The following is a 27,921-nucleotide window of genomic DNA, read 5'->3' as shown; positions in this document are numbered from 1 at the left end:
AGTGTGTTGTGTGTTGCGGGAGCGTTCGACGAAGGTCCCAACACAAGAAAAAATTCAAAGAAAAAAATAAATTTGAAATGAAATAAAATTTTTTGATAATACAAGACGTAAAAAAATACGAAAAAAATAATTGAAAAAATTGATAAATTAAAAAAAAATCGAAAAATCGACGGATTAAATGAAACATTTGAAAAAAATTAGTTTAAAATAATTTAAATAAAAAAAAGGAACACAAAAATGAGCAAAAACCCAGACCCAAAAAGGGGTCTGCGGAACATCTCCTCCTACTTTAGCACAACAAATTTTTTATATTCTTTACTTATTTTACATTTTTTCCTGCTCGATTTGGATTTTGCTCAAGCAGCGGTGAGTAAATTTTTTTTTTAGTTAAAAAAAATGAAAAAAAAAATCTCTTGTATGCCACCGTTGAAGTCTTCTGTACATCAAAAATTCGGCATGCGGAATTAATTGCCGTGAGTGGCGATGATTTGCTCATCGTTTTGAGCGAAAAAAGAGGAACCTTTTGAAATTAAAGGTTATCAATGTAAAATGTGGTACGTTGATAATAAATTATGTAAAAATGTGAAAAAAATCAAATTTTTAAAAAATTCATGAAATATTGAATTTTTAAATTATTCTTATAAGGAAAAAGATTCAAAAAAGTATCAGAATTTTTTAATGCGAAAATATAATTATAAAAAAAATAATAACTTCAAAGCCAAATTTTACTTTTTATTTATTTTCAAATAAAATTTGAAATATTCAAAGAAAAAAAATTAAATATTTATTTTTTTCACTTGTAGATTTTTTATAATTAAATATTTTTAAAATTAAAAAAAAATTAATACAAACTCAGTTTTTAATTTAATTTTTTTAAAATAATTAATTAATATTTTTTAATTAATTAAATTATATTAATTTAATTTAATAATACCAAATTTAACATAAAAATATTGCAATTTAATTTTTTTAAAATTAATTAAATATTTAAATTCACAAATATTTAAAGTTAAATTTTAAAAGTGAAATAAAATATTTATTAAAAAAAAATTGAAAAAATTTTTAAAAAAATTATTAAAAACTAAATTTACATATTTTTATTTTTTAATCAAGAAAAAATTAATTTATAAATATTTCAATTAAAAAAAAATTAAATTTAAATTTTAAAAGTGAAATAAAATATTTATTAAAAAAAAATTGAAAAAATTAGAAAAAAAATAATTACAAAAAAAAATTTACATAATTTTATTTTTTAATCAAGAAAAAAATTAATTTATAAATTTGAAAAAAATAAAAATAAATACATTTAAAAATATTTAAAAAAAAAAATTTTAAAAAAATTTTTTTTTCATTTAAAACTATTTTAATGTCAATTAAACGGCAAGACACATTTTAATCAATTACGTCGAGAAAAAGAGTAAAGAATCGCATTTTTCGCAAATATTGACGTTAATACGAAAGTCATTTATTTTAATATTATTATATCCGCACTCCAGTTCGTACATGAATACGAGCAAGGCATTCAATTGACAAAACAAAAATTTTATTATTATCATCATTATTTTAATAGAAATGCGCTCTATTTTCATTGTTTTTGATATATTTGTTTGTTCCTCTTAGAGAAAAGTCATTTTTATTTACAAAAAAATTAAAAAAATATTTTTACAAGAAAAAAAAAAGTTTTTTTTAAAGAAAAGCAAGAAATAATGAAAAAGTACTTTGTAATAATGAAAACAAGTGCAAATAAGTTGTTTCAATTAACAAGCGTGTGCCTACCATGTTATTATCTTTAATAGATCATTAAAACGGAATTCCATGTGTAAATTGAAAAATTGATGATGTGAGCAGCTGACGACGTGAAACATTCACACTTGCACTTCCACAGCTTGCCAAACATCAATCAGAACGAAATGTTTGCATTTTCGAGCTTTTTTTTGTAGTTTTTCTTGTAAACATGGTCGAAAAAAAAATGCGGAATCAATAAAACGATCATAAAATTTATGTGAGAGAATGTAAAGCGAACTCACACAAGAAACCCACTTCAAAGATTGTGTATTTTTAGAAACAAAACGACGATTTGTAATTTAATATATAATCTGTTCCGTTGATAGACTTTGTTTCTTAGTCTGTTTTTTCTGTTCTTCTCGTCGTTTTATAATAATTTTAATCGTTCGCGGCAAAACTTCTACCAGAATTATCAAGACTGCTTCCTTTCACACACACTTGCACGAAAAAAGCGAGCGAGAAACAGAGAAAAAAAATTGGGAGGTCATTGAAAGGTGGCAATTTGATAAGAGAACTCGCGCAAGAACTCGCCGAGACCCAATTTTTGCCTGTTTTGAATTTTATCAGCGCGTTATTTTTGTGTTAGTAGGTGGATTTTGATTAAAAAAAAATATTTTTCACAACAAAAAATTATTGAAGGACATTTAATTTTAATTTTTTGACAATTTTTTTTTTCAACACAAAGTGCGATTAAGTTCATAGACTTTCGACACATACAAAAAAATTATTATAAAATCGCTCTTATCAGCATTTAACCACAAATTTCCAAGAATTCTACATACATGCACGTCGCTTGGTTCCTACACCACAAAAATTAATGAAAAAAAAATTTTTTTTTCGCAAAATGTTTGCGTTTCGAATTTCATTCATGAAATGATGAAAAAGTATTTTTTTTTCGCTGTTCGTTCTATATTGCATCATGACATCATATCGCAACTAGATGCGAACAATGTTCAGGTTTTGATTGTATAATTGCGCGTTTCATTACATTTAATCAAGAATCGCACTTATTTGAGTCCTCCTCGCATTTATTTCATTTAGCGGCCAGATTGATGAATTTTTTTTTTCAATTTTTTTTGACTGAATGAAGAGACGACAATGTTGTTCATTTTAATTTTTGGTGAGGAAAATTCTTTTTTTTTGTGGTTTAAAAGAATTCACTAATCAAAAGAAACACGTGTTGAACATAAGTTGAAGAGTTTCGTTAATTAAATGCCCGTTAAATGGTGTTTAAATGTTGGAATGATATAATTTTTTGTTTATTTATGTTTATTATTACAATTTACAACAATTTACATTAAAACAGAGCGAGTTATTGACGTTTATCAGTGTAATTGCGCGTAATGCTGTCATGAAATCAAGGTTTTGATAAACAAGATTTAAATGCGGAACAATTTTAAAAGCTGCTGTTGTAATTTCGTGATGTTTGAAATTTTAATTTTAGACAAAAAATAAATTTTCGTAAGAAATATTTTTAGAAATTTTCTTACTTTTAAAATATTGAAAAAAATTGTTTGAAAATCTAAAAAGAGAGTTTTTTAAAAAATTAATTTAAAATTTTTAATTTTTTTTACAAAATTTCAACAATTCATAATTTTTTAATTATTTTATTTTTTATTTATTTTAATTTTGATTTGAATTTCTTTCTCTTTTATTTTATTAATATAAAAACTGTGAAATTTGATAAGAATGTGTGTCATTTAAGTTATTTTGTAACTTCATCTGATCATCTTATAAAAATTTGAATAAAAAAAATTAATCTTAAATTAATTTTGATGTTTTTGAGATAAAAAAAATCTAAAGAGCTTGCAGAATAAAAGATTTTGGATTTTTTTTTTGAATTATTTCCTTTAAAAAGGAAAAATTATTTGAATTAATTTATTAAATAATTTTTTTTTAAAATTTTAAAAAAAGTTGGTACAAATATTAAGAAATTTAAGTACAATTATTGATTAATTGTTTATTAATTAATTAAGGTAAAATAGGAGAATTTAATTTAAATTAGGCAAGTACAATTTCAAAAAATGTTTCACATTATTTTGAACCTTAAAAAGTAAGGAGGTGGTTAATGATTTTAATGATTTTTCCATCTTTTTCACTATTTTAGTGAGTTTTAATTTTCATTTTGTTTTAAAAAATACATTAAATCTTTTAAAATTTTTCACAATTTTGGAAACAAAAAATTTTTTAAAAAAATTTTAAAAAATTTAAAATTTTTTGGCAAATTCCATTATTGAATTTTTTTTTGTAAAATAAGTCTAAAATTTTAAAAAATTGCAAAATTAACAAAAATATTTAAATTTTTTGAATTTTTCGTGTGTTTTGAAGGTAAAAATTAGAAAAATCAATTATTCCATTAATGTAAATTTTTGGAAAAATTAGGAAAATTGTAATTTAAATTAAATAAAAATTTAAATTCTTTAATTCAAATTAAAAAAAAAAATAATATTTTGTAAAAAAAATTTAAATTTTTAATGAAAAAATACAATGTAAAAATTGTAAAACTAATGAGAGAAAAAAAATAAAAAAAAATTATTTAATTTATTTTTTTTAAATATATAATTTTAAAAGAACATCTTTATAAAAAGTTTTTTATTATTTTGTTTTGTTATTTTTCTAAAACTTTGATAAAATTAAAAATCCTTGCTCAAACACATGCGCCTTCCAATTACGACACTTTGAGATCACACACACGCGATATCACTTTAAGTTCATTGCATCTCATTGATATTTATGAGATCAATCATAAAATGATTTGTTCCAATCAAAACAATAAACTACTTCTATAAACTTTGTTGCTCCGTTTTTTTTTTTGCTTTTTTATTTTGTAAATATAGATTAAGATTTTGCAAGTGTTGCAAAAATTAATCAATTTCTGTATCTATGAGTCACTCTCTTGTGTAATATGTGTGTAATTAATAACAAATAAATAGTGTATGCCGTTCATTGAAATGTGTCAATAAATAAAATTGTTACTTAGAAATAAAACAGATTGTCGGCGTTGATATGAAATGATTTGATTGTGACGAGCGAACGGAGAGAAATTGCCATTTACAGATCAGGAAGTAATTGAATTTTATGTTTGTTCTTGGAAATTATGGGAAAATTCTACGAAATAATTTTTGAAAAATTCCAGAAAAAATAATAATTAGAAAAAAATTTATAAAATAATTAGTTTTTATTATTTTTTAAAAAAATTAAAAAAATTTTTTTATTTAATTAAAAAAATTATAATAAAAAGTTAAGAAATTAAGAAAAAAAAATCTTAAATAATTTTTCATAAAAAAATAAATCTTTAAAAAAAAATTGGAAAAAATTCAAAAAATAATTGATTAATTAATTTGAAAAAAATTTTAAATTAATTAAAAAAAATTTAAATAATTTTTCATTTAATATATTTTTTAATGAAAAATAATAATTTAATAATTAGAAAAAAAATTAAAAAAAATATTTTTTTTTAGAAAAAAATAAAATAAAAAAAAACGCTTCCGACGTTTTCTTATCAAAAAATAGTAAAAAAAAATAATTGTGCAAATAATGATGCGTAATTCTGTGTTGGCATCCGGCTTTTATGAGGAGGCGGTGTGTGCCTCAAGTGTTCGACGATAACTCTGAACTCGAATAAATCGAGCTTTGATTAAAAATTCCATCTGCTTAGACAGAAAAATAAAATAAATTTTCAAATAAAAAATAAAATTACAAGTAATTCATGAAATTTGACGACTTTCTTCTTCTGAACAATGGCCGCGATGCAATTGAGACGTTTAAAAATAAATAAAAAAAAAATAAATTCTTCAAAGACAAAAATATAAAATAAAATAAAAGAATCTGCTGACTTCAAACGAAGAAACTTTGCACGTTTTTTGTGCTTTAATAAACTTGTTCGCTCGAAGTCGAGTCAAAAATTCGCTTGTAACGTCATTTAATGTCGCAAAATGTTTTATTTGCTCGAAAACGAACAAAACTAGAGTACATTATCAATGTTTTGAAATAACGAGAGTGGGTTCAACTCTCTTTGTGCAGCAATAATAAATCATTTCATTCTTCGGGTTTCTTCTCTTTCACATGCAATTTTCTATTGATTTCGACGACGTGCATTAGTTATGTTTGTTTTTGCTTGTCAAGAGCCGATAACTAACAGTAAATTATGGTTCAAGTGAACTCTTTCGTCGGATGAACCCTAAAAAAATGGAAAATTGGTTCGAATTTCGACGTGAATGCATTCGAAGGTGTTAAAAATAACACATTATTTCATTTCCAGATGAAACACATGTTTTTGTTTCGATCGTTCTATGTAACACACACATTATAAACACTCGTAATTTGTAGTAAGTTTGAAATATTTAGAACAGGAAATCATCAACATCAGGAATTTCTGATATTTATCAAAGAGTTGGGGTTCAATGAATGCGTCAAATGTTAAGAAGAGACATTTTTCGGATTTTTTTTTCTTTTTTTGAGACTATTAGTAGATCAAATGATAAAATTTTAACAATTTTTATAAAAAAAAATTATTATTTTCTATTAATTTTTTTTGTTACAAAAAATATTTAAAAAAAAATATTAAAATCGAATTTATGAAAAAAATATAAATTAATTATCATTTAATATTATTAAATATTTTTAAAAGTAAAAACAAAATATATTTTTTTTAAAATTAATTAATTTAATTTAAAAAAAAATAATTTAATTAATTTTTTTTATGAATATTAATTTTTTGGTCAAAAAAATTTTTTTTAATTTTCCTAAGGAATTAAAAAAATTTTTTTTTATTTTTAAATTAATTTAATTTAATTCATTTTTAAAACTATTATTTTATTGAAGAAGAAAATTCTAAATATTATTTAATTTATTTTTTTTATTCATTAATCTTTTTTGTAAATTAGTTTAATTAATTAAAAAATAAATTAAATTAATTATTTACTAAAATTTTTACATATTTTCAAAAGTAAAAATAAAAAAAATATTTTTTGCAATAAATTAATTTTATTTTACAATAAAAATAATTTTGTTTTATTATTTAAATAAATTAATTATAAAATAAAAATAATAGGTAAATATTCCAATTAATTTTTTTTATGAATTATAATTTTTTGGTCAAACAAAAAAAATTTTAATTTTCCTAAAATTAAATATTTTTTACACTTCAAAATTTATTTAAAATTAAAAAAAAAATTTAAAATAAAATAATATATTTAATTTAATTCATTTTTTTATTTAAAATTATTAATTTATAAAGAAATCTTTATAAAAAATAAAATTGAATTTAAAAAAAAAATATTAAAAACAAAAATTATAAATTTTCTTAATGAAATATAAATTTTTGAAAAAAAAATTATTTATCATAATTTTTAAAAAATCTCATAAAAAAATAAAAATCGCATAAAAACTGACATATAAACCTAAATTTATTTAATTTTCACCAAATATAATTAGTGTTGAAGGAAATTTTACGATCAACTCTTTCATGCGCTGTAAAAGTTCATCTCATAAAATCATAAAAAAAAATTTGTGAATAATGTTTATAATAACATTAAAAAAAATGTGGCCACAAAATTGCCTAAACACATGTTTCACCTCTTTTTTCATCAAAAAAAAAAAAAAAAAAAAAAAAATACTAAAAATTTTTGTTTGCTTCTCTCCGCATTATTTACTAAAAGTGTAAATGAAAAATAATCCAAACAACTAATTTTTCGTACAAAATAATTGAAAAACAACTTTTTTTCATGTAAAATCTAAATAAACTCACCGGAAAAAGGCAGCACTGTAGAATAAATATTTAGAGAATTGAATTAATTACCGCATGAGTGGTTTATGTTTTGTGCCTTTGAATTGCCATTTAGTAGTTCAAACATTGATGATATTCGCTGTGTCGCTGCACGGACCATCGGAAATAGAGAATTACATCATATTAGCATTTTTCTTATCAAGTCAACCAGTTTGTCACAAAAATGTAGCACATATTTCTGATAAATTTTATTACAATTTTTTTTTAATTTTTTACAATGTTGTGTGCTATAAATACATTTATTTGCATGATAAAATAGTGGAGAGAAGAAGGAAATATGATTGTCGCTTGTTTTTTTTTCGGTGTTTGTAGGTCACAATGCTCTTAGAAACAGAAAATTTCGACATAAATTGCGGAAAGTACGTGATAAGGGCAAAAAAAAACTTATCAAATTGTGAATTTATGAATGAATTTTGGCAGTTTCTTATCATCAAAACGGATGAGGGTGATTAATTTTGAGGTTTCGGAAATTTACTGAAAATTAAATTAATTTTTTTACGTTTTTTTTCAAGTTTTTCATTTTCTTACTCCTCAAAATATGAAAAAAATTAATTTTTTGTACTTTTGATGCCTCAAAATTTATCTTATGAACTCAAAGCAGTCGTTTTATTAAATTTGCATGAAAAAATTCAATTTAAAATTTTCTATTTAATTTTTTTTAAATTTTAAGCCTCATTTCACAATTCTGTACACCTCAAAAAAATATCTATGAAAATTATTAAAATCAATTTAATGCAAAACTTGCAAATTATGAGTAAGTTTTACATTAATCGATTTGAATTCTTGACTCAAAATTCTTGAATATTTATTAAAATGACTAAAAATTAAGAAGAAATTTACTAAGAAGAATTTTTTAAAACATCTTAAGCATGAAAATGAAAAAAATAACAGTTTGAGGAGTAAGAAAATGAGAAAATTATAAAATTTAATTAATAAATAATTTTAAGAAAATTGTCATTGATATAATTTCAATTAATGAATTTATAAATTATTTTTTATTTTATTAAATTTCATTAATTTTTGTTAAGTTTCTCATTTTTTTACTCCTCAAGATACAAAGACTTTAACATTTTCAAACTCCTCAAAGAATTTTAATTTTCTTCTTAATTTTAATTTATTTTATTAAATATTCAAGAATTTTTATTCAAAACCAAGCTTTTTAAAATTATTTATTTTTACATTTTAAAATCATTTTTTTTATATATTTTTAATTAAGTATTTTGAAGTTACATAATTTTTTGCGAGTTTCTCATTTTCGTACTCCTCAAGTTTCCACATTTTTCTACTCCTCATTACTCAAAAATTTTTTAAATTAAATTTTTATGAATTTTTAGTCATTTTATTGAGAATTCATAAATTTTTACTCAAAAACTGAGCTTTTTAAAACAATTTTTCACATTTTGCTACTCCTCACTTCACATTTCCGTACTCCTCATGCCATTTTTTCACAAAAATGCGTTTAAAACCTCGTAAACTAATTGAAACATATCAAAACAAGTGCATTCTGACACATTTTTCTGAAACACTTTCAAAGTTCTAAATATTATTGTTGTTAATCTGTGTCATCCCACACTCGCATGTACGATTTATGTTAAAATCATCATCCTACACTCCGACTTGTAATATGCACAATTTTCATGATCATTATCAGATTGCATCATTGTTGAACGACAAAATGTCTCGTCTCGTGGATTTTCTTTTTTTTTTGCGCCGCGAGGAAAAATTAAATGAAACTGTCGCCAGATCCGTATCGAGAGTTTTACAATGAAGCCGCCTGAAATTCATGTCGAACATCATCTGGCCTAATTGTATCACTAATTTTCTCTGCGTTTGCCGAGATGCCACGATTTTATGTCGTTTTAATGAATTAATGTTTGTCTATTTTTAACCCAGCCATCTTTCCCTTCTTCAAGTTCTTTCACTTTTTTTTGTTTTAAATATAAATCTATAAATGTCGGGATTTTTTTTTCTTCAAAACAATGTTTTTTGACTACGATGCATTCTTCGAGAACTTTTTTTTTTGAACAGAACTTGATACAAGACACATGTACGTCTGTCTGTGGGACATTTCCATATTATTAATGATGCACTTTTATTATTTTTAAGAAGCGAAAAATAAACAAAAGTGTCTTTTTCTGCGCATCCCGTAGTGCTGTTAACGTTACACAGAAGCAAAAATAAATAAAATAAATTAAAATTGTCACACATTTTGAGCACATCTGTTTGTTTCACATTCTCTCCGTCGAACGTTTCTCTCGTAAAAATAAAATTTCATTTGCAAATTTTGGTCTGTCTGAGATTTTTCTTCAGATAAAATAAATTTTCAAATGGGATCAAGCCAAAAAATCGAAAAAAAAAGTTTCTGGATGTGTTTATGAATGAGACGATGATGATGATGATCGTTGACGAGTATTAGTTGCAATATATGAAGATCAAAAGTTGTTGTTTTTGTTGCTTTTAACGATGATCTTGGCAATTGTCCACACGTGATCCTATTTATAATATTATGTCATGTTAACATTGAATTTGAATATTTTTTTTCACGGAGAATCTGCTAGACGTTAATGCAGAAAATATGAAAAGAAATGCTAGACCTAGAACTAGACGGAACGGGGACTTTTTAATTAAATTTATGATGCGGAGATGCGAGAGACAGAATGATGGAAGTAGACAAACAAACATTTTATGGTTTTAATGATTCCGGAAGATGAGAAGTGAAATTGATATTGGATTAAAATTTATATTTTTTTTAAAATATTTAATTGAATATAGTAGATTCTGTGTAAATTTACCTTCAAGTATTTTGGACTTAAATATTGGAAAAAGACATAGCAAAACTTATACTCTATCAAAGTTCGAGCTTCAAATTTTTAAGTAAAAATGGACCAAAAACTATTTTTCAGAATCCTATATTCCGTAAGTTTTCACAAATTTCATAAAATATTGAGAAAAAATGAATTTTATATGAAAAATTTTGAGATGTTCTTAAAATTTGATATTTGTTAAAGACATTGTCATCAAAAAAACTATTTTTTTATGAAAAATTTTTTAAACTCTATCATATTAAATACTTTTGGTATAAAACTTAATAGTTGTGAAATTTTTTAACTTGCAACTATCGAAAATGAATTGGATGTCCTCCTTCCCAATTATTTTGATTTTGAAAAATTCTCATAAAAAAATTTGTATATTTGTGTTTTTTTATAAATATTTTTTTATTTTAAAAAAAAATTTTTTGTTTTTGATTTTTTATGATAAATTTTTATTTTTTTAGAACAGTTTTGAACAAAAATTTTTTAAAAATATACAAATTTTTGATCAAATCATGTTTAGGTATGGGATAATTTTTATTATTTTTTTCACATATTGAGTCAAAAATATTCAATTTCTAAAAAAAATGATAATCTTTATAAACATCCCTCTTAATTTTCTATTAAAATTAACAATTAAAAATTGACTTTTCGAAAAAATTTCGATCTAAAAAGTATTTTTTTTTTAATTTTATAATTTCTAACTTCAAAATTTGCTTAATTTGGATAAATTGAAATAAATTTTAGAGTTATTGAGGCTTTTTTGACAAATTTTTAATTAAAAAAAAGCCTTTTTTAGAAGCGCTTCTTATTGGTTGTATCGTCTTCTTAAATTTTAATTTTCCTACTTAGGCCGCTCCAAATGAAACTCAATAGTTTTGTCCAAAATTTTTGAAATAAAAATGGGGCGGGCAAAAAAAATAAAAAATTTTGAAATACTGTTTTTCATACAAAATGCCAAATTTTTAAACAAAATTTTTGATCGTTATTCAATTTTTTTGTTCTTTTGAGTTTTTTATATTTATATTTATATTTGTGTATTAAGAATTGATTCAAAAACATTTTAATTAAAATTGAAAATAAAAATTGTAAAAAATGAATATCATAAAAATAAGTGTCAAAATTTTTTTTGAAAAAAATCAATAATTTTCATGAAAATGTTTGCTTTTTTAAGAAAATATAATGTCGAAATACGATTTTCAATACAAAAACTATTAAAAATTGAAAAATTTTCTTAAAAAATTATAAAAATACAACAAAAATCGGTAATTTTTTTTTTTAATTTTTTGCTTGATTTGGATTGGATTTTTGAATTTTTCTTTGCAATTTTAGTTAAAAATTTTGACAAATTTTTGATTAAAAAGAGCATTTTTTAAAATCGTTGTATCGGTTCTATTGGTTGTATTGTCTTCTTAAATTTTAATTCTCCAATTCAGCAGCAATAAATAATTACCGAAATGTAGATAGTTCTTATGGAAAAAAAAAATCCGTTATAAATTCAAAAAATGGTAATGGAACATCAATTTTGAAGTTAATAGAACAATATTTTTCCATTTTTTTGAGATTTTTTTTAGCAATTATTTAAAAAATTTTTAAATTATTTTTCATAAAATAAAAAAAAAATAAATTAATATGAATTCATTAAAATAATTCATTCTCAAAAATTTTGTTAAAAATATTGAAAAATTTCGTTAAAAATTCAAAATTTTTACGTAAAAATGTTAATAGAACGAATTTTAAAACCTTTTTTTTGTCAATAGAAAGGATTATTTTTGTCCATAAGAATTATCTACATTACGGTAATTTTAAAACTTTTTCTAAAATATTAACTGAAATTTTAATTTTTTTCTTGTATTGTATATTTGATCGTTTTTTTTCATCATTTTTGATTGAAAAAATAATAAAAATTGAAACTAAAAAATTAAATTAACCTAATTAGAATCATAAATTATTTTTTTACAATTAAATAAAAATCAAAATTAAATAAAATAATAAATTATTTCTAATTTAAATAAATTTAGAATTTTTTTGTCTAAAACTAATTTTCGCTAAAAAAAAATCTATCATCAAAAATACATTATTACAACAAATTTGTCACTCTAGCTGTGAACAAGAACAAAAACTAAACGATCTCTTGAACTTCAGTAACAAGTACTTGTCAAAAGTGACACAATCTAATCTGTTAACAATCAATTGTCTCATATTCAAATTTTAACATTTTTCTCAAAAATAGGTTAAAAGTCGACATTTTCCGTACTTTTCCGTCCATCAAACTTCACACATGTTTCCGATGCATTTTCATTTTTATGCTCTTTTTACACCGCATCTCACATCGTTTCGCGGCAGATTTCATCATCCTCGTTTATTTATTTATTTTAATTATCGAACCAAGCAACATGTGTGATTTTTCCGTATTTTCTTTCAACGCACGACTCCGAAACCTACAAAGAAAAATGTTTTTGTTAATTGTGTGTGAAAATAAAGAGATGAAATTTTGTAAAGAACCAGACGAGATGTAAACATGTGCATCGCATCGCGTTGCAATTTCGAAACAGCACAAATAATGACTATATTTATCAAATTTTCTCTCAAATTAGAGCAAAATTTGTCATTATTTGTGTCTTTTTCGTCATTTTATGTCGTTTTAAGTCATTTTGTAGGTCAAGGTTGCAATTTCTTCAAAAATTTCGATTAAAATGTGGCTTTTTCCTTTTATGACAGCCCCAAATCCAAATATAGGAAGCATCACTCTCGCCTTAGTTATCAACAAAAATGTTGCCATGTGACCAAATCATGTGTTCGCTGCCTTTTAAAGTTAATTTCTTACCAAAAAAAGAACAAAGAACGAGGAGTCAATGTACAAGCGGTGCATGTTTGACCATTGTCCTGAATTTATACAACAAAAAAATTAAATATTTTGACTGAAAAACTGGTTTTCGGCAACTTTTTTTTTATATCGTCGTTCTTTATTTTATTAACTTAAGTGGTCTTAGAGACGATTGTGGCTATTGTTCTGCGTATTGATGCGAATAAATCAGCGTATAGTCTATAGCTGGCAGCATAAATTTGACACACAGAACGAGTCTGGTGCATTTTTTGCCGCTCAAAATGCATTTTTTTGACGAAAATGCACGAAAATGGACACTCTAGTCGATGTTTATTCAGTCTCGCAAGTAAATTTATGTTTTAATTGCTTCTTATGTTCTTCTGGACTTGTTCATTCATATTTATTTATCATGTCTCGCTCTTTCATTAAGCTCGTAGAGACAAAACGCACGCTCATTAATTCATCATTCACATCAAAATGCGTGTGCAAGACATATTTGCCGGAATAAATTAATGTTTTTTATCCAACTTTTGCAGTTATGATCATTGCAATTATTTTATTATGTAAGAAATGCGCTTCGGCGGAATGCGATTTTTTGTAATTTTTAATTTTTTGAACGATTTAAGCGTATTTTTGATGATTTGTTGATCAATTTTTGACTTAAAAGCGAATTTTTCGTCATTAAATTGCCTAAATAAATTTTTTACCAGTAAATCAATGAAAGAATCGCGTGTCTCTTGTAATTTTTTTGTGTAGAATTTTTAAAAATTATCATTTTTTGAATTAATTAAGCGCCTGTTGTTAGTTTTTGATGTACTTTTGTGACAATTTACAAGTCTGATGTCATTTTTTGTCTAAAAAAAAATTTAAAAAAAATTATTTGAACAAAAATTGATAAAAATTACCTTTTTTTTCAGACTTGTAACACGACATTATGTGATTGTAAGGGTTTAAAAGGAAAACTCGGGCATCAAGGACCTATTGGATTTCCGGGACCTGAAGGTAAATTTTAAGAAAATATTATTAAAATCATTTTTTTTATTTTTTTTGTTTGAATTTTAGGACCTCCGGGAGATACGGGATACGATGGACCTCCAGGTCGTCCCGGCATTGTCGGAGAATTCGGTGAATATGGATCGCAGGGTGATAAGGGATATCGAGTAAGTGTTTTTTCTCTATGAAAATTGGAGGTTTTTCTTATTTTGTTTAATTTTTTAGGGAGATTCAGGAGAACCTGGATATCCTGGTGTGCCTGGAATTCCTGTAAGTATTGAAAAAAATTCAAAATTTAGTAGAATTTCAATGAAAATTTGTCAATAAAGGGATTGCCAGGAGAAGAAGGCCCTCGAGGACCACGTGGATTAGATGGTTGTAACGGAACTGATGGGCAAATGGGACGTCCTGGATATCCTGGAGGACCAGGAGTTAGGTAAAAATGAGAATTTTAATAATTTTCAGAAAAAAATTTTATAAAAAAAATTTTTGCTTTTGTCTTAGTAGGTACAACTCAAGTATTTTTTCTATTTTTTTTAGTTTTTTAATGAAATGTTAAAAAAAACTATTGAAATATGATTTAAATAAATAATTTACTAAATTAAATTAAAATAATAATTTATTGAATTAATTATAAATATTATTTTATATTTTAATATTTAATTTCAATTTGATTATTAATTTATTTATTTAAATATTTTATTTTTGATATTTTTTTTCTTTTTTGGTAAAAATTAGTTGAAAAAAAATTTTTTTGCCCTTTTTTAATTTATCTTTTCTTTTATTTTAAGATTTTTTATTTAATTATAAATTTTTTAATTTTTTTTTTATTTTTAAATTAAATCTTAATTGATTTCATTAAATTATTTCATTTTTAATTAAAATAAAATTAATATTTTTTTTTTTTTTGAAAATTAAAAAACTGTTAAATTATTATTATTTTTTTTATTTTTTTTAAAAATTTTAATTTTATTTTTTTTTAAATATTTTCATTTTTATTTATTTTATTATTTTTATTTTTTATTTTTTTTTTTATTTAAAATTAGTTGAAAAAAATTATTTGTCCCTTTTTTGATTAATTTTTTATTTTATTTTTAATTTATAATAAATTTTTAAATTATTTTTTTTTAAATTTTAAAATTAATTTTCAATTGATTTAATTAAATTATTTTATTTTATTAAAATAATATTTTTTTTTATTAACATTTTTAACATTTTTATCATACAATTAAAAATTTTCACTTTAAATTTTAATTTCAACAATTTTTTTTAAAATAAAATTTCAAATTAAATTTTTTTTAATCGTTCTAAAATAATTTTTTTATTAACTTTTTGTATTTTTTAGAGGACCTCCGGGAGAAGTTGGTTTCCGCGGAGCTCCCGGCGATGCTGGAGAAGGCGGCACAAACTCCAAAGGAACAAAAGGTGTTCGCGGTGACGATGGAAGACCTGGATTACACGGGCAACCTGGATATCGCGGATTGATGGGACCCAAAGGAGAAATGGGCGAAAGTGGATTCGATGGATATCCCGGGCCAAAAGGAGAACAAGGTTTTCAGGGAGAACCTGGACCAAGAGATTGTCAGTGAGTATTTTTTTAAAAATAATTTTTTAAATTTTTTGGTTTAAATTTGAAAAAAATATTTTTTTTAGTGGCGCCAAGGGAGAAAAAGGCGAAGCAGGAATAAAATATTTGATCCAACCAAAAGGTGTCGTTCAACGAGGACCTCGCGGCGACATGGGCCCGAAAGGTTTCAAAGGACAAACTGGCGACGCTGGAATGCACGGATTGCCCGGAAGAGACGGCAGAGTTGGAACAAAAGGCATGAAGGGAGACGAAGGCGCTCTCGGTGATCGTGGAAAAGTCGGAAAACCCGGACCAAGCGGAGTTGCCGGCGAAAAGGGATCAAAAGGAGCTCCGGGATATGCGGGACAAGACGGTTTGCACGGATTGAAAGGCGAACCGGGAGAAGATGGAAATATTGGTTTGCCTGGCGTTCAAGGTGTTGTTGGAGCTCCTGGCGTGTACGATCCAACACTCGATCAAGTCACTGTGGGTCCTCAAGGACCTCAAGGTCGTTTGGGAGAACCTGGTTTGCGTGGCGAAGCAGGAATTCCCGGAGAAACGGGACGTCGTGGGCTTCTTGGATTGCCCGGATTGAACGGAGATCCTGGATTTGATGGTTTGCCAGGCCCGAAAGGAAGTTCGGAGCGCGGTCAAGTTGGAGATGAAGGCGAATCAGGTCCTCCGGGTCCCATTGGATTGCAAGGAATGCCCGGGCCTGTTGGGAAAAAAGGAGCTGTGGGACTTCCAGGAGTCAGTATCGTTGGATTGAAGGGAGAACCAGGCAAAGATGGACTTCCAGGTTTTCCAGGATATGCAGGAGAACGCGGAGAGCGAGGTTATCCCGGAGAAAAAGGTCTTCCCGGAATTGGTTTTAATATTACGGGACCTCCAGGACCTCAAGGTAAAGAAATTTTAATAAATTTTTCGATTAAAAATTTAAAGTTTCCTTTTTTGACTAATTTTTGATAAAATTTAATCATTTTTTTAATGAACAATTATTTTTTAACTTAATTTTTTTTGTAAAATATTTTAAAAAATTAAAAAAAAAATATTATTTAAAAAAATATTTTTAATAAAAAAAATGCTCATAGAATATCATCAAAAAATAGTAAAAATCTCGAGATCCAAAAATATTTTTTAATTTTTTTTTTCCTGAACATCAGGTTTGCCCGGAAGAAAGGGAGAACGTGGTTTAGATGGAAGAAACGGATGGCCAGGAGAAAAAGGAGACAAAGGACCTCGTGGTGATGACTGCGGATATTGTCCCAATGGTCTTCCCGGAGAGAAAGGAGATTACGGAAATATTGGGCTTCCAGGAGTTCCCGGAATAAGAGGACCTCCAGGTCGTCGAGGACTTCCCGGAGCAAAAGGTTTGCCTGGAAAACAAGGAATGATCGGATTTCCCGGAGTACCTGGTAAGTTTTTAAAAGAAGTAAATTAAGAAAAAATTTTATAAATTTTTAAACAATTTTCAATAAATATATGCATTTAATTTATTTTTCTTTTGAAATGTAAAATTTCTATTAAAAAATTTTTTTCAATTGAAAATTTAAAAAAAAATTTCAACTTTTGAGAATTTTTTTTTTAAATTTGAGCGAAATTTTTTAAAAATATTATCCTGATCAAAATAAAGTTTTAAAAAAATTAAATAAAATTCATATTTTTAAAAAATTATAAAAATTTTTAAATTATATATATTTTTTTAAATTTTTTAGAAAAAAAATAAATTTTTTATTTAAATGATTTTTTAAATTAAAAATTTTTCTAAAATTTTAATTTTTTTTAATAAAAAATAATTTTAACTTAATTTAAAAAAAAAAATTTAAATTTAGTATTTATAACTTAGATTTTTTTCTTATATGTGAAATGAAAAAAATTGTTTAATTCAATGTGAAAAATCAAAAATCATTCAAAACCTTTAAAAAATAATTAACTTACAAAATTTTCATCACAGGAACTCCCGGAAGCGATGGCAACGCTGGTGTTATGGGTCCTCGAGGTCGTGAAGGAAAAGTCATCTACGTTGGTGAAAAAGTCGAAGCTGAGCCCGGAGATGAAGGAGATGCCGGATATCCAGGATTAACAGGACTTCCTGGCGATCGCGGAAGAATTGGATATCCCGGTTTGAAAGGAGAACGCGGAGCAAAGGGATGGCAAGGAGACGATGGTTTCCCCGGACTTCCCGGCAAAAACGGAACTGACGGATACGAAGGCAAAGATGGACGTCCCGGAGCTCCTGCTGATCCCCGTTACAAACTCTATTATCGCGGAGAATCTGGATTGCCAGGATTAAAGTAAGATTTTTTTTATTTTAAATTTTTAAGAAAATTTTATTGAAAAAATTGTTTTTAGGGGAGAACGCGGAGATCCAGGAGAAGATGGTATTCAAGGACCTCCCGGAGATGCTGCGGATCCAATTGTCATGCAAAAGGGAGATATGGGAGTCAAGGGAGAACCCGGAGATCGAGGCGAATACGGACCAACGGGACGTAAAGGAATTCGCGGAGATGGCGGATTTAATGGACCTCGAGGAAGACCTGGATTGCCAGGACCTGAAATTCCAGGTAAATACAATATTTAAAAAATTGAAAAAAATTAGGTCAAAAAATATTGCAAAATGCTCATTATTTTTTTTTTAAAGAAATTTTTAAGAAAAATATCAAATTTTATAATTTTTGACCAATTTTTTAAAATTTAATTTTTTCAAAGATCATTTTTTAACTTCTTACTTTTCTCAATTGTTAAATCGAAAAATCATAAAAAGAAAAATTTTAATCTTTCTTAATTTTCAAAAAAAGATAAAAAAATTTTTTTTTTCATTGGAATTTTTTTTACATATTTGCCATGAATAATTTTTTTATTAGAGATTTTTTATAAAATAAATTTTTATATTTTTAAATTAATTTTTTTTCTTTAATTTCTTCAGGAATTCCCGGCGTCAAAGGCTTACCTGGATTCCCCGGAGATGTTGGTCCAATGGGAGCTCCCGGAGAAGATGGAATTGACGGAGCGCCTGGCATCGATGGTCTCGATGGCTTGAAAGGAGAACGCGGAGAGCCTGGGCAAGATTTGTTGTATGGCGATATGGGTCCCGATGGTGATGGCGGCGAATACGGAGAACCTGGAGACAAAGGTTATCCCGGATATCCTGGATTACGTGGAGCTCCTGGCTTGCGTGGCGCCAAGGGAGAAAAGGGAAATATTGGACCTTATGGGCGAGAAGGTATGCGAGGCAACAAAGGTATGCGCGGAGACATCATTTATGGAGATCCTGGCGAAATGGGACCTCCTGGTTTGGATGGCGCTCCAGCTCCGTACGGGCAAAAAGGACAACCTGGAGAAACGGGATACAGTGGACCGACTGTAAGTAATTTTTGAAAAATTTGTTTATGTTTTAAAATTATTTTGAACTTTTTGTTACATATTTTTTAAAATATTTTAAAGAAATTTGACTAAATTTAAATAATTTTAATTAATTAATTATTTTTTTTAAATTTTTAAAAATAAACTAAACTAAAATTATAAAAATTTTTAAAATTGAAAAATTTAATTTAAAAAAATAATTAAAAAAAAAATAAATAAAAAAAGTTAAATAAATTTTATGAAAAATTAAATTTCAATATTTTTAATTACTAAATTCAAATTTTTTAAAATTAATATTTAAAAAAAATTAAATTTTTTCATAAGATTTTAATATTTTTTTTTTAATTATTTTACTTTTTTAAATTACATTTTAAATTTGTTTAAAATTTTTTATCGAATTAAATTAAATAAGCAATTATTTTTTTTCTCTTTCAGGGTGTCAAAGGCATGCGTGGAGATGAAGGAGAAGTTGGTTTCACAGGCTTCCCCGGCGACATCGGAGACACAGGATTCCCCGGATTGCCAGGCAAGTATTTTAAGCGTTATTTTCAATAACAAATTTGACAGCCAAACAAATTCGGTACACAATTTTACAAGTCTGAAACGATTTTTTTTGCAAAAATTTCACTAAAAATATAAAAATTTCTCATCTCACGTCTGTAAATCGTCCCAAACTTGCATCAGAAAACCCTCCAACGGTCAAAGTTTTCGAACGTTGAGCCATCATGATAATCATCACGACTTTTTTACGATTTTCATTCGTCAGCATGTACCATCGTGACGAATAAATTTTATCTCCGACGTCGATCAAGGCATTTTTAACCAATTCACTGAGGAGTGACACAAAAAAATACTGAGCGATCGCAATTGCACATGCCAAAAAGAAGGAGGCTAATCTTCCGGGATCTAATAAACTTAAAATGAAGAACATCAGAGCAGCTCCCGTCGTTAAAGCTTCCCATATGAGGATTGAACTGCTGAAAATTTCGTTGATTTGTCGCACGACACTGAAATTTAAATGAAAAAAATTAATTTTTTACTCAAAATTTCGATGAAAAATTAATTTTTAATGAACTTCAAGGCATTCCAATGCATGTCGATGATCAAATTCAACAATTTTTCGCTACTCTCGGACTCTGAATCGCCAACTGTGCTACATAACTTCGCAACTAACTTCAGTTCATACAAAATTCTGACTGTAAAAATGATGAAAATCAACGAAAAAAATCCAAAAAAGATGTTGATGAACCCGCCGCCGAGCGCTTGAATCAAATAATTGCAAAAATAATTAAATTTTTCATCAGCCACGAGTGAAAATCCTATGGGAAAGACATAATGTTCCCTTTTAATCAACGGAGTGCCTGTCAATCCAATTAAATTCGCAATTGCCGAGTACAACTGAAACCGACTGATGTTGTATAAAATCTTCGAACACCTTTCAAATAACGGATCTCCGTATTTGCGAACTTGGTTTCCCCTAAATTTGTCAAAAAACGTCTCAAAATCCGTGAAAATTCGTACAATCACGTCTCGGTTCCGGATAATTGTTGCGACTTGCCACAAAATTGCGAAGAAAATTATCGCGTTGTTCAGGAGGAAAAGTTGGTCGCCCAGCGTGAGAGTCGGGTTGAACATGACGTCCCATATGAACATGTTCATGACGATAAATTCACTTCCGACTAAGATGAGGCGACGGAAAATGGCTCCAAAGTAGGAGAAACGCGACACGGGAAACAAGGGAAATCCGAGGACTGAGAGGGTTTTTGTTAAGATGTTTATTGAGCGATCCATGATTGAAAACTGTGATTTTTGGGGAAATTTCCATGAGTTTTATATTATGAGAAGTGTGACGATTTCGTTGAATTCGGTGAAACATATGTTGCCTTTCTTGTCTTTTTGTGACCTTTTTGATACGAAAAATCAATTTTTTGGTGAAATAGGGTGTCCCAATATTTTTATTTTATTTATTTATTTAAGTTATTTAATATTTAAAAGTTAAAAAAAATATTTTTCGAACAATTTTTTTAACTTAGAAAAAAAAACTATTTGCTCATCAAAAAATTAAATTTAAATATTTTTTAAAAATTAAAAAAAAATATTGAGAGGAATTTCCAAGTTAAGAATTTAATTTAATTTAAAAAAAACTTAATTTTTCTAAAAAAAAATATAAAAAAATTTTTCACGAATTTTTCTTCATAAAATTTATTTATTTTTAATTTTGCCTCCTTATTTAGTTTTTAACTTTTATATTTAATTTTCATTCAAAAAAATTTAAAAAAATAATTTTTTAAATTAAAATAATATAAAAATACAAAATTAAAAAAAAAAAATTTTACAAATTTCTAAAATAATTTTTAAAAAATATTAAAAATTTTAAAATATTTTTTTAGAAATAAAAATTATTTATTTTTTTTTAATTTTTTTTTTTATACAAAAATAATTATTTTAGATGTTTTAATATAAAAAATTTTTTTTTGGTCAACCTATTAATTTATTTTATAGAAATAAACGAGGTGTTGACAAAATTTTTGACCTTTATATTTTATTAATATAAATATATTTTTCGTCGAAATATATTTTTGGTCTAACACTTCTCAATAATTTCATTTTTTATTCAGGTCGCGACGGCTATCCCGGCGTTGAAGGAGAACAAGGGCTTCGTGGTGATATCGGAGACACAGGAAATCAAGGTATAAGCGGAAGACGAGGCGGTATGGGTGCTTATGGACTCAAAGGATTACCTGGAGATAAGGTATGTGACAAAAATAAGGACAATTGAATGATTGAAAATGTTTTCGATTTCATAGATTTTTCAAGAAAGTTACACTTTTTCTTCCTTCATGAAATTTTTTTGACCATTTTCAAGCTTTTGAGTGTTAAAATTGTACAAAAGGTGTCATAAAATATTAAAAATTATAACAAAAATTTTCGAAAATGGTCGAAAATAGCAAGAACTATCCTAAATTGTATTCCAGAACTTCATCTTTAATTTTTTGAAACTCTTAAAAAACACGAAGGAGAAATAATGTAAAATTTTTTGCTGAATTTTAACGAATTTTCAATTTTGAAATTTTTTTTTATAATTTTTTAAACTTTTTATAAAACTAAAGCTAAGCTTCAGAAAAAAATTCAAAAATTTTCTAAAGTTTTTTTTTATTTTTTTGGAAAATTTTTTAATTTTAATTTTTTGTATCAAATTTAGTAAAATTATGAAAAATCATTAATAATTTTGAATTTCCATCAATTTTTAACCTTAATAATCTAAAAGTGCTAAATTTAAAAATTAAAAAAAAAATTGACAAATTTTAATTCAAATTTCATTTTGCTAAAATTTTAAAAATTTTAATGATTTTTGTTCGTGAAGATTTTCATTTCTACAGCAAAAAATGTGTCGTGAGGGAATTTAAAGCATTTTCAATTATTATTTCGACTTAATTTAATAATATTAATAATTTAAATAATTTTTCATCCATTCATTAGGGTGCTCCTGGCGATTTCGGAAGAAATGGACTTCCAGGATTGAAGGTAAGTTTAATTTTCAAGCTAAAATAATTAAATTTAATTTTTTAATAAATAAATTCACTACTTTTTAGGGCTTACGTGGCGATTATGGACTTCCTGGCTTACAAGGACCTAAAGGAGATCGCTCATTCAGCGGCGATAAGGGAGAAGAAGGCACGCCTGGATATCCCGGATTAGTTGGCGCTCCAGGTCGTGACGGTCTTCCAGGTTTAAAGGGAGAACGTGGCGATGATGGTTTAATCATTGATGGCGAAGTTGGTCTTAAAGGTGATTTTTTCATGATTTTATTGAAGAAAAAAAGTAATTTTATGAAAATTTTTTGAATTTTAGGTCCCAAGGGAGATCACGGAAGAAACGGATTCTACGGAAGACGCGGATTCAAAGGCGAACGAGGAGATGTTGGTTACGTTGGACCTCAAGGATTGCGTGGAGAGCCCGGACAAAATGGATTTAACGGAATTAAAGGAAGAGATGGACGTCCCGGATTGATGGGAATCAAAGGTAAACATTAAAATTGTTAAAAAAATTTAAAAAAAAAATCAAAAATTTTATTAAATTTCAGGCGAAATGGGTCCATGGGGAGAAATCGGAGACACAGGAGAGCCCGGAGACGAAGGATGGCCCGGAAGAAGTGGCTTAAAAGGAGATTACGGAGAGCCTGGATTAGTTGGTTTACCCGGAAGACAAGGACCTGAAGGAGACAAAGGTAAAAAAAATACAAAAATTTAATGAAAAAAAATTTTTTTAAAGAAAATTTTTATCTTTTTTAGGTTCACAAGGTCCAATGGGATTCGCTTCTCGCGGATTTGCTGCCAAAGGAGAACCCGGCGTGCCTGGATATCAAGGAATGCAAGGTCCAAAAGGTAGAGAAGGCTTACCTGGAAGACGTGGTTTCCCCGGAAGAAAGGGAGAACGCGGAGACGTTGGATTTGCGGGAGAAGATGGTACTACGGGCCCAACAGGACGTAAAGGAGTCATGGGAAATCGCGGTTTGCGCGGATTGAGAGGCGATCGTGCTGAATTCGCACAACCCGGAGAACCAGGAAATCCCGGATGGGATGGAATTCCAGGTCGTGCTGGAGCTCCAGGACCAAAAGGTGCTCCCGGCGATTACGGAGATGATGGTTTGCCTGGATTGCCTGTAAGAAAAAATTGAAATTTCATGAAAAAATAAATTAATTTTGAATTTTTTTTTTTGAAGGGTCTTCCCGGAGAAACATTCGATGGAATCAAAGGTTTGCCAGGAGATCACGGAGTTACGGGACCTCGTGGTTTGCACGGATTAAATGGACTTCCAGGATTGCCGGGAGCTCCAGGTGATTTTGGACCAAAAGGACCTCGAGGAAATATTGGAGTTTCTTTCCGTGGACCGAAAGGAGAACATGGCGATCGTGGATTGCCGGGACTTGATGGGCGTGATGGAATGCCAGGATTCATTGGAGATAAAGTAAGTTTATTTCTTTTAAAAGGTTTTTAGGATAAATCGCATAATATTGAATTAAAAATGAAAAAAATTCAAGAAATCAAAAAAATCTGCATTGATCGAAAAATTTTGTAGACGTTTGTCAAGTAAAAAAAATTATTTACGAAATCAAAATAAATAAAAATTTAAATAATTTTTTTACGTCATTTTCTACAAAAAAAAAAAAATAAAATAAAAAAATTTTTTCAAGGTTTTGAGTAAATTTTTTAACATTTAAATCAAATTTTTGAAAGAGATTATTTTTTAATTCAAAATTTAAAAAAAAAAATTTAAAAAAAAAAACTTAAAAAAATTCTTTCAAGTTTTATTTATTTAGATAAAAATTATATATTTATTTATTTTTTTGATAATAGCCAAAAACTCTATTTATAATTAAATTATTTCAAAAAATTAATTATAAATAATTATTTTAAAATTAATTTAAATAATTAAAATTAAATTAATAATTTTACATGAATTGAAATCAGTTTTCGTATATTTTTAATAAAAAAAAATAAATAAAATTGACGAATACCTTAAATTATTTTTTAAATTTATTTTGATTTTTTATTTTAAAATATTTTTATTTTTTTTTTTAAATTTAATTTTTTTTATATTTATTTTTATCAATTTCTTAAAAACGAAAAATTCCCTAAACAACTCAAAATGAATATTCTCACAATTTTTAAAATTCGATATTCAAGTTTTCATGTCTTCAAAACTGAAAAAATTTCAATACTGACTTTTTCTATATGTTTCCCAATTTAGATTTTGCGATATATCACAAATGAAAATTATTAAAAAATGAAATTTTCTAATTAATTTTGAATTTTTAGGGCTTCCCAGGTCCCCGAGGTCTTCCTGGATTGTACGGATTGAAGGGAGAACACGGAGAACCCGGAGTTGATGGCTTACACGGGCGTGTTGGCATCCGAGGAAGAAAGGGAGAGCGTGGAGATCCCTATCCAATTCGCTATCCAGGCATCGGTTTGCCAGGTTTTGATGGCCCCAAAGGTATCAAAGGCGAAGAAGGTGATGTTGGGTAAGAAATTTCATTAAAAATTAACAAAATTTTCTTTTATCTTAATTTTCGTTAATTTTTTTCAGTTTGCAAGGCAGACCCGGAATCACAGGACGTCGCGGTTTCAAAGGTGTTCGCGGCGACATCGGTCCCGAAGGTTTTTACGGCGAAGTTGGCTTCAAAGGAGAACGCGGAATGCCCGGAGCTCGTGGTTTAACAGGTTTAGAAGGACTTCCCGGCGAACCTGGTTTACCCGGAGATCCAGCACCGCCTCCGCCAGCTGCCAGAAGTCGTGGATTTGTCTTCACACGTCACTCGCAAACCATCGAAATTCCCCAATGTCCCGATAATACGCATCTTTTGTGGACTGGATACTCGCTGGCAAGCACGATCGGCAGCAGTATGACTGTCGGACAAGATCTCGGCAAAGCTGGTTCATGCTTGCAACGTTTCACGACAATGCCGTTCCTCGTGTGCGACGTCAACAACATTTGCAACTATGCGCAAAGCAACGACGACAGCTTGTGGTTGTCCACAGACGAACCGATGCCGATGTCAATGGCACCCTTCCGTGAACGCGAAATCGAAAAGTACATTTCGCGATGCGCCGTTTGCGAAACCAGAACACGTCTCATCGCCATTCACAGTCAGGAGATGAATATTCCCGAATGTCCGCGTGGATGGGGCGAAATGTGGCACGGATACAGCTATTTGATGCACACGAGCGACAATGCTGGCGGCGCCGGACAAGATCTCATCTCGCCCGGGTCGTGTCTCGAGGAATTCCGCGCACAACCGATGGTCGAGTGTCACGGCGACGGCAAATGCAATTATTACGACACGATGACGTCGTTCTGGTTGACAACAATTGACGAAAATGCGCAATTCTCGATGCCGCAACAGAAAACTCTCAAGGCCGATCAAACGAGCAAAGTTAGTCGTTGTGTGGTTTGTCGCAAAATTGCCGTGGATCGTCCGTCAAATGGCAACGGGTTCCCCGCAGCGTCGGAATTCAGAAGAAGAACGTCTGTCGTTTCGCCGCCACGTCGCCCACAATATCCGCCACAAAATAACTGGCAACCGGATTACTGGCGAAACCCCAATTATCGCCGAACGGGATAAAATTTAGAAAAAAAAACTTTCCTTCTTTGTAATTTTTAAGATTTAATCATTAGATGTGCCATTTATCGTCTTCATTCGAGATATGTAATAAAAAAAATAGGTGTTCAAGCGAAAGTCATAGAAAAATGCCAAAAACCAGTTAATTTAAAGTGCTTCTTAATAAGTCTTCGATCGATATAGAAATAAAATGATAATATATATTTTATATTAATTGTAAACTCTAAATATTTCCAAACTGCCAACAAATTGTATAATTAATAAAATAATATAACTGAATGTAACGATTCTAAGGATCTTTCAAATAAATTCCATTGAGAACAAAATTTTTGATTTTTTTTCCTTTATCCGAGATGTATGCAATAAATTTCGTTTTTTTCAGGAAAGCTTGTTTAGGACAGCTTTCAAAGGACTTTTCATTGAATCAAATAATTTAAAACAAGTTTTTTTTAATAATTTTTTTAAAAATTTTAATTAATAAAATTAATTTTTTAATTATTTTTTTATAGTACCTATTAAACATTTTTAATTAAATATTTTTAAAAATTTTCAAAAATTTTCATTTTTTTAAAATTTTTTTTTAATGTTTTTAAAAATTTCTTGAGGAGCTTTTTACTTTTACTTTAATATTTAAATAAATTTTAAAAAGAAATAAATTAATTTTTAATGTGATTTAAAAATTAAATTAATGCAAATTTCGATTGATAAAATCATTTTAATTAAATTATTTTAAAAAAATTTGATTTTTGTTTGGAATCCTAACTTTAATTAACTGTTAGTCAACTTTTTTTGTTTGAAATTTTTTTTTATAATTTTTTTAATTCACAAAATTTAATTTTCAGTACGGGGTTTTCGAATCAAAATGGCTTAAATTTATTTTCCTCGAAAAAATGAAAATTTTTTATATTTTTGGAAAGTTCAAAAATACCTAACTTTTACCCATTTTTTTTGTCCTTAAACGGACTTCAAGCTACAGCCAAATTTTTTTATTTTTTTATGTTTTTGTATGAAAAATTTTTTTTAAAATGAATGGCGAAGGTGCCCCGGGTTTTAATTTTTGGTTTTGAAAATTTTTATTTATACAGTTAATTTAAAAAATTAAACTTTTTTATTAAAAAAATTTTTTTTTTTTTTTATATTTTTGGTTTTACGTTAAGTCGATTTTACAAAGTTTAAAATTTTTTTTGAGTATTTCCAATTTTTTTAAATTTAAACAAAATTTTTTTAAAAAAATTTTTAAAAAATTTTTAAAAATTTTGAAATTTTGCAAATTTTTTTTTGATCCGGAAATGAAATTTTTCAAAGGTTAATTTACGTTTATTCAATACGTAAAAACTTTTTACTTAAAATTGTTGAATATTGTATTTAATTTTTTTAAAAATTTTTGATTTTAATTAATTTATTTTTAAACTTATTCAAAATATTTTTAAATTTTAAAAAGACCAAAAATATTTTTTTTTTCTTGGTTTTTTAATTTTTGATTTCTTAATTTTTTTAAAATCAGTATCATAAAATTTATTTCCCTCTGAAAACCTTGTTTGATATTTATAAAATTAAAGAATAATTATTTTTTTTTAATATTTAGTATTTTTTTATTTTTAATATTTAACTTGAAACGATTTTTATTTATTTATTTATTTATTTTATTTTTTTTTTTTTGAGAA

At 26.9% G+C, this 27,921-nt stretch overlaps 1 protein-coding gene across 1 annotated transcript; it reads left to right on the top strand.

The window, feature by feature from the left end:
- Nucleotide 1: 1 nt before the first annotated feature.
- LOC134829363 (collagen alpha-1(IV) chain) lies at nucleotides 2-26,527 on the top strand. Its single transcript, XM_063842413.1, has 21 exons — nucleotides 2-366; nucleotides 14,128-14,212; nucleotides 14,273-14,370; nucleotides 14,429-14,473; nucleotides 14,533-14,639; nucleotides 15,549-15,788; nucleotides 15,857-16,671; nucleotides 16,934-17,185; nucleotides 17,725-18,064; nucleotides 18,123-18,334; nucleotides 18,697-19,133; nucleotides 19,569-19,659; nucleotides 21,752-21,885; nucleotides 22,614-22,658; nucleotides 22,727-22,922; nucleotides 22,986-23,156; nucleotides 23,218-23,361; nucleotides 23,426-23,796; nucleotides 23,857-24,102; nucleotides 24,954-25,159; nucleotides 25,225-26,527. Exons 1-21 carry the CDS (start codon nucleotides 238-240, stop codon nucleotides 26,258-26,260), a joined length of 5,400 nt encoding a protein of 1,799 aa, XP_063698483.1. The 5' UTR covers nucleotides 2-237; the 3' UTR covers nucleotides 26,261-26,527.
- The last annotated feature ends 1,394 nt before the right edge of the window (nucleotides 26,528-27,921 follow it).

Source organism: Culicoides brevitarsis, chromosome 2, assembly GCF_036172545.1.
Source record: "Culicoides brevitarsis isolate CSIRO-B50_1 chromosome 2, AGI_CSIRO_Cbre_v1, whole genome shotgun sequence".
Lineage (NCBI taxonomy): Eukaryota > Metazoa > Arthropoda > Insecta > Diptera > Ceratopogonidae > Culicoides > Culicoides brevitarsis.
Note: the sequence above shows the minus strand (reverse complement) of the source record. Positions and strands in the feature narration are given on the sequence as shown.

Coding starts and splice junctions, on each gene's coding strand:
- LOC134829363 (XM_063842413.1), top strand. CDS start 238: ATGAGCAAAAACCCAGACCCAAAAAGGGGTCTGCGGAACATCTCCTCC. Junction 14,371..14,428: donor AGGGTGATAAGGGATATCGA/GTAAGTGTTTTT, acceptor TTAATTTTTTAG/GGAGATTCAGGAGAACCTGG. Junction 23,157..23,217: donor CGGATTGATGGGAATCAAAG/GTAAACATTAAA, acceptor ATTAAATTTCAG/GCGAAATGGGTCCATGGGGA.